The sequence below is a fragment of the Nicotiana tomentosiformis genome, chromosome 12 (genome assembly GCF_000390325.3).
Source record: "Nicotiana tomentosiformis chromosome 12, ASM39032v3, whole genome shotgun sequence".
In the NCBI taxonomy this organism is placed as follows: Eukaryota; Viridiplantae; Streptophyta; class Magnoliopsida; order Solanales; family Solanaceae; genus Nicotiana; species Nicotiana tomentosiformis.
Window position 1 is genome coordinate 24,501,016 of NC_090823.1, and position 12,792 is coordinate 24,513,807.

General features: G+C 40.9%; 1 protein-coding gene across 1 annotated transcript; it reads right to left on the reverse strand.

Annotated features, from left to right (window-relative positions):
• Positions 1 to 10,404: 10,404 nt before the first annotated feature.
• Positions 10,405 to 10,833, reverse strand: LOC138902365 (uncharacterized). The gene has a single exon (XM_070190223.1). It carries the CDS (start codon positions 10,831 to 10,833, stop codon positions 10,405 to 10,407), a length of 429 nt encoding a protein of 142 aa, XP_070046324.1.
• Positions 10,834 to 12,792: the final 1,959 nt, after the last annotated feature.

A 12,792-nucleotide genomic window follows, 5' to 3' on the forward strand; every position in this document is an offset into this window, starting at 1 on the left:
TTCTTGTTCTACCTATTTGTTAGAATCCCTATTCCCGAAGTGATTCTTGGCTCGGTCGCTCAAGAAGTCTTGAAGGTGACCATTGTTGAATAGACGAGCTACTTCCTCTCTCAGCTGTCGACAATCTTAGGTTCTGTGACCATGAGTGCCATGATATTTGCACATCTGGTTAGGATCCCTATGGATTGGATCGGTCTGTAGAGGTTGAGGCCATTTGGTATCTTTGATGCGCCCGATAGTTGATACAATGGCGGCAGCATCGACATTAAAGTTGTATTCTGATAGCCTTGGTGTGTCTTTGGGCCCGATGGACCCGTCGAATCCATGTTTGGTCATAAGTCCCATGCTGCTCTATCCTCGGTTATTTCTCCTTTCGCTTCTTATGAAGTTTCGCCTGGACCCGTTGCCTTTCCAATCCCCGTTATATGGCTGATACTGATCTTTGTTCGACCTCGGTTCCCGGTCAATCTCTTTTGATTCTGTCTACGTGTATGATAGGATAAATGGACCCGAAAGGAGCCCCAGGTTGATCGTCTTCGACCCTGATTTTTGATTGGTATCGATTATGCACATCGGCCTAAGTAACAGCCGGGTACTCTATCAGATTATGTTTTAATCGTTGTGAAGCCACCTAGCTTCGAACTTTGAGCCCTTGGGTAAAGGCTTGAATGACCCAATCATCAGCGACCGGTGGTAGTCCATCCGTTCCATTTGGAATCGATACACAAATTCTCTGAGCATTTCATTGTCCTTCTGCCTTACCTTGGAAAGGCTCGACTTCCTGGTCTCGACCATGATGGCCCCGACGTGTGCCTTTACGAAATAATCTACAAGCATAGCAAAAGAGTCAATAGAATTAGGTGGTAAATTGTGATACTATATCATGGCTCCCTTTGACAGGGTCTCTCCGAATTTCTTTAATAAGACGGATTCGATTTCATCATCCTCTAAATCATTCCCTTTGATGGAACATATGTAAGAGGTTACATGTTCGTTCAGGTCGGTCGTTCCATTGTACTTAGGAATCTCGAGCATGCGGAACTTCTTGGGGATCGGCTTGGGAGCCGCGCTCGGGGGAAAAGGTTTTTGCACGAACTTCTTGGAATCCAGGCCTTTCAATATTGGAGATGCTCCTGATATCTGATCTACCCTGGAATTGTAGGTTTCTACCTTTTTGTCATTGGCCTCGATCTTCTTCTCCCCTAATTCTATCTGTTTCGTCAATTCCTCGAGCTTTTTAATAATCTCGGGGTTAGCCCTCGATTAATTTTTGTTCGACATTTCTATGACCGGTTGATCCCTGCGGGTGACTTCCTAGGGAGGATCAGGCTCAACCCTGCTCGGTGCACGATATTGGTTTTGTAACTGAGCTATTGTTGCATGTTGTGCCTACAATATTTCGAAGATCACTCGTAGACTTATCCTGTCCCCTTCAACGTTTTGTATGTTCCGAGTTGCTGATCGGTCTCCACCACGAATGTAATTTTCGGGGTCAGTAGGTAAGTTTGCATCGATAGCCACATGTAAATTAGCATCAATCGAAATTCCAGCGGGATCAGCAGGTGGTATCTCGTTACCGGGTGCTATGTTGTTATTTTCGTCTTGTTGACCGGACTTATTGTCAACGTGCAAAGGTGCTAATTGAGAATTTGACATTTTTGTATTTTAGCCTGGAATCAAAGATACTTCAAAGAGCAAGCGTAAAGCAGTGTGTGTTATGGATATTTGTATCAAATAGTCACTATTATCCTTAGTCCCACGGTGGGCGCCAAACTATTTACCCTAAAATCAGATAACAATTGAATTTATACGCGGTTTTAAGGATACGTGATATAACTTGATACAAATTGAAAGAACATATTAATATTGAAATTAATGATAAGAAAATAAATACAAACCACAAATTGAACAGCCTTAGCCTTGAAGGTTGGTCACCCTCGAGTCAAGAAGTGCCTCAATCAATGTCGGAATAGAATGAAAAGATAATAAGAACTAGAAATAACAGTGTATTTCTTTGGATGCATTTCTTGATGTCTCCTACAAATGATCAGACCCCCCTTTATATAGTATGGGAGTCCAACTCTTGATACAATTCTATAAAAGGTAAAAAATCTCATAATTTTCTAATTAGTCGGCCTCTCCTTGATACGTGCCGAGATTTCTGCCGTGATATCCAACCGATTGCGGATATTTTGGCCTTCCATTATTCGGCCCGATAAAGTTTCTTCGATCTCGTTCGGTCCCGGAGTCACGAGCTCGATGATTTAACTTCGCGCCTTGGTTCAATATAATCCGGGGTTGAGCTTCAACTTGTCACGTTTCAGTCCCAACTTGTCATACAATAGACGAGCCCGGTTTCGACCGTATACATCATGCTATCTAACTAACAAAAACTTTATGATTTCAAATTACTGAAATGGGTAAGTAAGTTGATCAATTACCGTTGGCTTGCCTGATGGCAGTATTAGGCGCCATCACGACCCTTAGCGAATTTTGGGTCGTGACATTTATAACCAAGCCAAAGCTAAGAAATCATCAACTAAGAATCTGCACCATGTAACATAAAAGAAGAGAGTTAACTACCTACTATAGATTTTGTATATCGCCCCAAAATAACATTAGACTAGCCTTCTTTATTTTCTTTTACTTTTTTCTCTCCAAAGCATAAGATATCCCTTGTATATGACTTTAGTCTACAATCTTTTAAAGGTCCAAGATCAAGCAGCTTTTTTTTTTTGAGCTCAGATGACAGAGAACTAAATAAATTGCAACTGAAAACTATAATGCAAACATGACATTGAACAATATCAACCAAGGAATTTACCTTTACAAGAGTTAGACAAAGTTTTCTTATCGTGATGTCATCCATGAGTCTTGAACGACTTGTTGATAATTCCAGCGGGGAACTATCTATGTGAATCACTCTCCGAAAAATGAGGGGACTATCTGTGTACGGGTAAAATCGAGCTCATGTTGCATCCTATCCTCCGACAAGATAACCCAGGCTCGAGATATGCCAATAAGGGACCAAAATCGAGCCGAAGTCCCACCGGGCTAGAACCCGGGGGCATGACGCCTGCCTTAAAGAACATCGAGGCCATGATCCCAGAATCGGTCCTAGCCTCGAACGACTTCGATTAACGTTGTCAGACAATCCAGCATAGCCAACAGAAGGCCGAAATATACATGACCGGCCGAATATTACGGCGAAAATCTCGGCACGTATCGATAAGGAACCAGCAATCAGTGAATCAAAAGATTTTTTACCTTTTATAGAGTTGTACCTAAAATAGGACTCTCCTACTATATAAAGGGGGTCTAGTAATTCATTTGACATATTGTAACATGCACTCAAAAGTAATACATTATTCTTTTCTCTGTCTTTAAGCTCTTATTTTTCTGTTTATCGACACCGGTCGTGATGAGCCCGGCTCGAGGGCAATTATTCCATCAAGGCTGAAATTATCCAACTCGTGTGGTCTGAATTTATCTTCTTTATTTACTCAATAGAAACTTAATTTATCACTTTGTGTCAAGTTAATTCGTGTATCCTTAAAACCACTTACAAATTTAATTGTTATCCAATTTTGAGGATAAACATTTTTAAAAGTAAAATACTCCGATCGATTTAGTGCCAGCATAGTTTGTGTTTAAACTAGAAAAAGGAAATGGTAATTTGTATGGTCTATCAGTGTAAAATGAAGCAAATGGTTTTTTTTTGGGGGGGGTTGGGGGAAGGGGGGGTGGAATCTCGGCATCTCTATTGTTGAAATTTTGTATTTCATATCTTCAACTGCTCAAAAAGAAAAGGTAACAGCTATTATTAATAAGAAGGATAAATAATTAAGCTAGCGTTTGGACATAAATTTGATTGAAACTTGAAAAAAAAGTTTTTGAAGTTGTGTTGAAAAATTTTGAAAGTTGAAGTTGTGTTTTGACATGCATTTTATTTGAAGAAAAGTTGAAGTTTGTGAGTGGAAGAAAAACAAATTCACCCAAAAACTTTCCTAAACTAATTTTTGGGAACTTGAATTTTTTTTTCCCAAAACATGATCATATTTTATAAACAAACAGTATTTTTCAAAAAAAATTTAAAGACATAAAGCCAAAATCTATGGCCAAACGGGAGCTAACTAACTTCCCTAGTATCATCTCACACGTTAGCACTATTACAAGCTCTCATATACATTCATTCTACACGCTATGCGGAGGCATATTCAGGATTATAAGATTTATTGGTTCAACACATAAAAAATTTAGCATCAAATTCAATACATTTTAAAAGTTAAGTATATTTATTTATTTTAAATTTATGTTATATATTAAAAGTATTGAGTTCAAATCTCCATCCTCACCTGATTTGGCAACTCAAATGTTGTCGACCCTGTGTGGTTAACTACAGTCGTATAAAGCGATCTAATTTGGGAGATTTTTTGTGTGTGGTTCATTTAAAATATTATTTTAGTTTTATAATCTTTTTCACAATATATTAATAAAAATAATACATAAGACATGTGAATAAAGCATTTGAAATTTTTGTAGACCATTTTCTTCAATTAAAATTGTAAACGTACGAAGAATATTATTTCCCCATGTCTAGGCGATGCCTAAATATTTTTATGGCAAACCAACCATAAAAATTTTAAGAAAATATTTTTTTAATTCTTTCAACTTTAAGGAGAGCTTACTATAAGTATAAGATTGATCTCTTGATTCACGAACTATCTTGGGTTTGTACAAAAGAATGAGATACTTGCATGCGTTGCGGAGCTACTAAAATGTAGCTGCTTATTTACTTGTTAAGGATATCTCTCCAATCGCTAAACAACTTCACGTAGACATGGGTAAACTCAATAAAACTCAGTGGTCTAACTAAAATTAAACTTTATTAAAAGGCTTAAGATATGAAATTATTAATATTTTCTTATAATTTATTTCATATAGTTCTTTTCCTATTAAAAATGCTAACTCATCGTTTAATCTTTCTCGAGATATTATTTATAGAGCTTGATTTTGAGATTTTATTGAAGTTTCAATTCCTATCTGATCTCTTTTCTTTTTATGTTTAAATTAGCGTTTGGATATAGATTTGATTGAACTTGAAAAAAGAGTTTTTGAAATTGTGTTGAAAATTAATTTTTGAAATTTGAAGTTGTGTTTGGACATGCATATTATTTGAATAAAGTTGAAGTTTTGTGAATGGAAGAAAAATTTCCACCCAAAAACTGTGCTTTTGGGAACTTGAAAATTTTTGAATTTTTTCTCCCAAAACATGATCATATTTCATAAACAAATAATATTTTTAAAATGGTCCCCGTACCCCCCACACAACTTTTTAGGAATTTCTCTACCACATTAAGTTGTTCATTGAAATCTACCTCATTGTCATATTTTTGCTCTTCAGGGTTTTTCTATCGTATATGTCTGACCAAAAAGTATAACTTTCGGTTAAACTATTAAATTTATGTAACAAGGGATTAAATCTAGTTAAGGATAATAACTCTAGACACTAATCTTGAAAACGTACAGTAGATGGACATACCCCATGAATGATTGATGACAATAAATGTAATATATATTCTCCAAGCCTAAACATTAATGGAGATATAACTAACAATAAGTGGCAATAAATGGCATTTAAGTAAATAAGGAGAAAGATTAACCCAATAATGAGTGGGTTGAACGAATATTTCTCCTGACAAAGATGAATGACAGAAAGGTCCAAGATTCGTATGAACAATCCTCGGATCTGGTGGAAAGGTGGGAATAATATGGACAAGAATCTTTATCAAAAGATAGTCTTTGTATTTTTGGAAAAGAGAAAGTCTTCTTCCCAAAAGTGTTCTTATCAAAATCCATATTACATGCCCCTATCATTGCCACTTCTTTCTATATATCCGAGGCCGGTTTCCTAGGAAACCCTAGTAGTACAAATGTAGGGAATATCCACTAGAATATTCCCTTTTAGTATCTTATCCAGGCAAATTCGTTGTTACAAGTCTTATCATCAATAGTCAATCTCGACCTCGGCCCTTGTTGATATCTCGACTGTGATCCCTATCAACATCTCGATTACAGCTCATGTCGGCACCTCGGCCAATGACTTCGCTGCATCAAGGGCGAGCTCAAATGACTCTTTCTTTAATGCCATATTATGCTAAATATCCTAAGGACGGATTTTGGCTTATACAGTTAGTCCCTCCGCTCATTAAGACCGAGGCTCGGCGGCCTTGATGAGCGGATTCTGTTTATCGAAGTTGACAAAATCAGGCGAGCAAGTCGGATAGTGGCGCCTTAGACGAGGTGGCAACATGACTTTTCATGAGTTGCAACCTTTGGGGATGCATTGTTTCAGATTGACATCATGACCTCATGCGTCATTATGACACGTTTTCCAGATGCTTGGCATCGTTTCTCGTGCCTCTGCTATTTCGATACCTGCGCTGGGTAATGATGGCTTGATTTCTCGATTTTGGTGCTTGAACTCTTATAAATAGGGATTTGAGGCCATTTGTGTTTGTTTTGCATACTCCCAATATCGAATCCCCTGTGTTTCCTTCCTCATTCTCCATCTTGAACTCTAGTCTTTGAACCCTAATCTCTTTTTTACTTCGTCTTTGTGTATCCACTCCCCTGATTCAAGCGATTTAAGTTGCTTCCAACCCTTCTGTGCTTAAAACATCTCTTTCTCACAAATATAGTTAACGTAACTTCTAGTTCTGGTATGGCGGATGACCCTACCCCCTTGGCGGTACGTATACCTCCTTACGACGATGGTGTTTCTGCTGCCCTTGAAGATTCCTACGGTGGAGGAAATAATTCCTCGCAGTGAAAAGATTAGATCTGACTTTTCAAAGTTGATCGAAGACGATCCTGAGGCCTCGGAGTCGATGATGAACGAGGTCGACCTTGCTGAGTTTAGGACAAAGTTCAAAATTCTGGCCCACGTCGATCTGATTCTGGCGGGGCGCGGTGTAGTACATGTACATCGCCCAGGATATTGTGCATTCTATGTGTATCCGTTCTCTGTAGGCTATTCTTTTTCTCTTCTCCATTGGCGGAGGAATTTTGCCGCTACTACGGCGTCTTTCCGACCCAACTCTGCCCTTATATCTACAAGCTTATCCATATGTTGATGAAATATGCGGAGTTGGCTGGCCATGGGGTCTCACTTCGTCACCTGATGCATCTCTTCGCCCCTAATTTCTATAGGGGGATGATGCTGCACCTTCGCCGCCGAGGAAGTAAAAGTTTGGTGGTGAAGATGGACGATAAGGCGAATCGTTAGTTCTGGCTCAACTATTTCTTCGTCAAGACCGAGGACGTGGTGGCCAATGCGAGCGGATTCCCTGAGGTTTGGAATTATGCCCGTAAGTATCTTTTTGTCGAGCATTCGTTTTTCCCATTTTAATCGTAGTCTAACATTCCGTCCCTTTTTCGTGCAGCTGAGACTTCTCCCCCTCCCTTTGTTGGGGACATTCATGACTGGGTCAGCCAGGTCTTGCCTCACACAATGGGAATTCGTGAACGACTAACCTTTATCAAGAAATTCGGGCATATGCCTTTCATGACCGGTGAGTTTGTCTATATGTATTTATTTATGCATATATAATTATTACCTTTTGTTTATACCGTTTTGACCTCATGGTTGTATGCTCGTTGCGTTTTTGTACGGGAAATGACAGTCTTATGATTTTTCTTTTTCAGCCCGAGGACCTTCGAGAAGGCAGAAGGCTCCTGCTCTAGCGTTCCGTAAGAAGAAGGTTGCTTCTGTTCTTCTGCTGCAGTGAGGTCTGCTCGGTCGTCAACTGTTCTTGCAGTAAGGATTTCGACTTCCCTTTTGCATTATCTAGTAGATAAGGACGATGAGGAGGAATCGTTACCAAATGGCGATAACTTGCTTCCCCATAAAAAGCGATATGTAGATGTCGGTGAAAGAGCCGTCCATGCGGGGAGTTCGGTGATGGAGGATTTCGTCATCCAAGAAATGATGACCATAGACCTTGTAGATGAAGCCGAATTACTGCCCACAATTCCCCCGTCGTCAGGGGCCGAGGAGAGTACGTCTCTCCCTGAGGTCATGATGGATTTTGAAGTGCCGTCGGCGAGAGTCCCTGACATCTTACGGCAGGATGAGCCATTGGCCTCGCTACCAGCCGAGGATCTTTCTATCCAGGTTGACACAGAAGGAAAAGGTGTAGCCGAAGAAGGTTACGAGACGGGCTCTGATATGGATGCCGAGGAAGTGAGGATGATGGGGGAAGAACTTACCCGACTTAAGGTGAGATTGGAGGGGACCACGCGGACCATTGCGATCCCCTTGGATTGGTATTTCCTGATTGATACGGAGGACGTGGTCCTTTCTCTTGGTCTCCTCTGTTCCGGTGTGGAGGGTAAAATCCTTGAGAAGCTAAAGGACGCCACTTCGTCGAGGAGTATAACCGGCCTCGCTCTTAGGGTAAGCCTTTTGATCTTTCTCCGTTTTTTATGGCGAGTCCAGTTTTGTTCTTAATCGTTCTATCTTTCTTTCAAACCGTGATTTTGGAGATCGAGAGCGTCCGATGAGAAAAGAGGCATAAGGCCATTTTCCAGAATATGGAGCGGAAATATCGCGAATACCGTGATAAGCACCGCGAGATCTACAGGCAGTTCGGTGGAAGCGGCACTTTCCAGGCTCTCCGAGGTGAACTGAAGGAGAATGATGATGAATTAATGATGGTCATTGGAAAATGCAGCGTTCTCAAGGGGGCGTTGAGGGACAAAGAATAGGAACTCGAGGTGAACAGGGGGGTCGAGGGCCAATGTGCCGACCTTCAAGCCCAAGTGGTCTCATTGTGCACCGAGCTCAATGAGTGTCAACTCAAAGTGGTCGCTCTGAGTGGTGAGGTCGCTAAGAAGGCAGTGGGTTTAAAGAAGGTGAAGTTATCCTAGCTATCGGCTGCCAGGAGAACATAGGCTTTAGAGATCGAGATTCGCGTTCTCCGTTCTAAGTGGAAGGGTGCTTTGGAGACGGCCAGGCTCAAAGAAGAACGACTTGATGAGCAGATATGGGAGCTGGAAAAAGAGGCTTCGGGCCTTAGTGATCGAGTCGCTGCTCATCGAGGCCGAGAAGGTGCAGTTATTGGCTCAGCCATCCTCCTCCTGTGCTTCTGCTTTTCCTGATGTCCTGCGAGATTTGTACGAGGAATAGATTCACATTGAGGCTCAGTTGGATATATTTAGGGACCTGAAGGGGCGGGGGTTGTTTCAGAAGCCGACTTCGAAGATGCTCGTGCTAAGGCAAGTGAAGCTCGATTTTCTTGTGGCTATGACCCCGCTACACCGGAAGTCAGTGAAGATGAGGGAGCGGGCATGGATTGAATTGAACAGGATGCCCGGTATAAGGATGAGTATCCCGCTGGCGATGGCGATGGCGATGGAGAAGAGGTAGATGGAGATGGCCTGAGTGATCAAACTGGTGGTGCCTCTGGGTCGGGCGGTGTTTAGTTGTTTTTCCTTCTTTTTTGTTTAGTCGTAGGCTTGTGTGTATTTTTTATAGGCGTGTATTTGAGCCTTTGTAGAAAAATATTTTTGAAGTATGAAATTATCAGTTCTGTTATTAGTACCTGATTCTTTTTCTTTGTTCGGGCTTGTACGTTTTTTTTTGTTGCTTGGTTGCCTTCTTCGTAATAGATTTGTTCGAGTAGGTCGAACGAGGTTGAAACGAAGTCTAGGTTAGATTATGTCCGAGGGCTAGTAGTTGGTTCAAATAAGGTTGAACGTATCGCATGTTTAATTCGAACGGGGTCGAATATAACCTTTATTTAGTTCAGGCCGTGGGCCGAGTAGGGGTTAATTCAAAACGAGGTCCAATGTAACATTTAATTAGTTAAGGTCGTGGGCCGAGTAGGTGCTAACTCGAACGAGTCGAATGTAACCTTTAATTAGTTAAGGTTGTGGGTTGAGTAGGTGTTAATTCGAACTAGGTCGAATGTAACCTTTAATTAGTTAAGGCTGTGGGCCGAGTAGGTGTTAATTCAAACGAGGTCGAATGTAACCTTTAATTAGTTAAGGCCGTGGACCGAGTAGGTGTTAATTCGAATGAGGTCTAATGTAACCTTGCACTTGTCTTTGGAACGAAAAAATGTACTTGTGCTTTGTTCATAATCTTGGAGAGATTTACATATTTTTCGAGCGCTGGCTGGTAGTTCAATCCCAGTCCCGGTCTATCTAGTCCCTTCATTGGTTGAACTGAAAAAATAGTGAGAGATCGAGCAATGAACTAGTCGTCTAGTGTCTTTGTCTATGCGCACATCAATCCTGAAGTATCCCCATCATCACCTCGTTAAAAACCTCCTCGATAACACCCAATTGGGACAAAACTCGAGTGAGGGAAAAAGAGTGCAACTTTGGGGACCTCATCCTTTAAAAGTTGAAGTATTTGAGGTGTGTAATATTCCAGTTGTTTGGTAATCGCTTTCCTTCCACTGTTTCTAGTGTGAATGACCCTTTGCTTGCTGCTGCCGTGATTTTGTAGAGGTCGTCCCAGTTTGTTCCTAGTTTGCCTTCCCGTGTATCTTTGCTTGCTTGTGTTTTAGCTTTAACCATGTAGTCCTCGACTTTAAGTGGCCTGATCTTTGCACTTTTGTTATAGTAGCGTTCTGCTTGTTGCTTTTGGGCGACCATTCTCACGTAGGCCATATCTCTTCGTTTCCCAACTTCGTCGAGTTCCTGCCTTCTACTGTCACCGTTCTGGGGTTCGCTTTCACGGAAGTATCTTAGACTGGGTTCCCCGACTGGTATTACTGCATCAGTCCCATAGACTAGCGAGTATGGCATTTCCCCTATACTCATTTTTGGCGTTGTTCGGTAGGCCTAGAGTACATCTGGTAATATTTCTGGCCAGAGTCCCTTGGCATCTTCGAGCTTATTCTTCATGATGTTCAGTATTGACTTGTTGGAGGACTCCGCTTGCCCGATAACCACGGGGTGGTAAGGTTTTGACAGTATTCTTTTGATGTGCCATTTTTCAAAAAAGTCGGCGACCTTCTTTCCTGCAAATTGAGGTCCGTTGTCGCAGCTGATTTCTTTGGGGAGACCAAAACAGTCACGCCCCAACCTCGGAGAGCGCGACCGGCGCTCAACCGAGTGAACCCGGTCGAGCAAGCCTATTAAACCTTTCCTACCCGACTCATTCATAACCCAAAAAGGGATCGCATTACCATTTGTAAAACCGGGGAGAGATCAGTTATATAAATATATAAATGTTGCTAGTTCATTTTCCTTATATACATTATGCCATAGTTGAGTTTCCAAAATACAACTCGGTCCAACGACCGCACCAACATACATACATGACCCACAAAAACGTCTACGGAGCCTCTAAGGATACAAAAGAGCAACATGACAATGCCAGCAACAAGGCTCCGGCTATACCTCAAAATGTGAAAACTTATACAAAAGAAGGACTACATGACCCCTAGGAGAAAGGGTGCTCACCAAGACTGCTTTGAGGAGAGAAAGAGAGCACCACTATCTGCGATGAAACCACCTATATTCATTCAAAGATGTAGCGCCCCCGGCAAAAGGGACGTTAGTACTATCGAATAGAACTAGTATGTAAGGCAAACACCAATCTTAGTAGAATGAATAGTGAAACAAAGAGAAGGCAATCATAATAATCAATAAGTACTTCATAGAAATACAAAGAAAGCACCGAGTAAGGATTACATAGTTTCCAATTCAATCTTTCCATCTTCTTAGATTAATAATCTTTAGTGTCAAAGCCACAACTCACAATGCCACCGTGTTTTTACACGGAGTCCGGTCTCGGCCCGACCGGCTAAGCCATCTCAAGTGATACATATCCATATCCACAATTTAATTCAATAATTTCAATACAAATGCCACCATGTGTACAGCATGGCGTCCGATCTCGGCCCGATCGGCTAAGCCATCTCACTTGAGACATAACCTCTTTCAATTGTTCACTCAATTCACATTTCTTTCCCATCTTTCATTACATGGCACAAATAGCCTCATTTATTAAGTAGTTCTTGGCACTTGGGAACATTTTACAATTCAAGTCTTTTCCCTTTTTATCCGTTCAAATAATATCATCATTCATGTCGATAAGTACCATCAAATAGCATGATGACATGGTAACCATCTAAAACAATTAAGGAACATGAATCTTTCAATCCAATACCACTAAGGCAAACAATTCTAGTATGATAAAGTTAGAACTTACACCCATTATTCTGACACCAGGAATTCGATTCTAGGAAGAAGAGAGTTAGCCATACATACCTCAATTGCGCTTTTTTAGACTCTACAATTATCCAGAACGCTTAGCAACCTCAATCTATTTTTGCAATATACAAATTGAATCCAAAATTAGAAAAATATTCATGGTTCTAGTTCACTTTTTATTTTTCCCATACTCTTTATCACATGCATGCAAGATGAACAACCCTCATACCCATGGACCATCTTATTAATACCCCATTATAGCTATGTTTGAAATTAAGAGCTGGGGTGATAAAGTCTTACCTTTTGGATGAAGAATTTGGTGCTCTACTTGAATATTCCCAAGCTTCAACTGATGATTGAAGATCAATTTGATGAAAACTTAGGTCCTCCCTCTTGAACCCTCTCTCTTTCTCACTCTAGAAATATCAGAAAATGAGCTCAAAATAGACCTAAGGGGTATTTTAACGGAATGGGGGTCGGGTTTTAAATTAAGAAAAATGGTGCCCCAACGCAGGTCTGCGGTCGCATATGCGACCGCATAACGGTTATGCGGTCCGCAAA

Excerpts from the sequence above, each read along its gene's own strand:
- LOC138902365 (XM_070190223.1), bottom strand. The coding sequence starts at position 10,833 with ATGAGTATAGGGGAAATGCCATACTCGCTAGTCTATGGGACTGATGCA.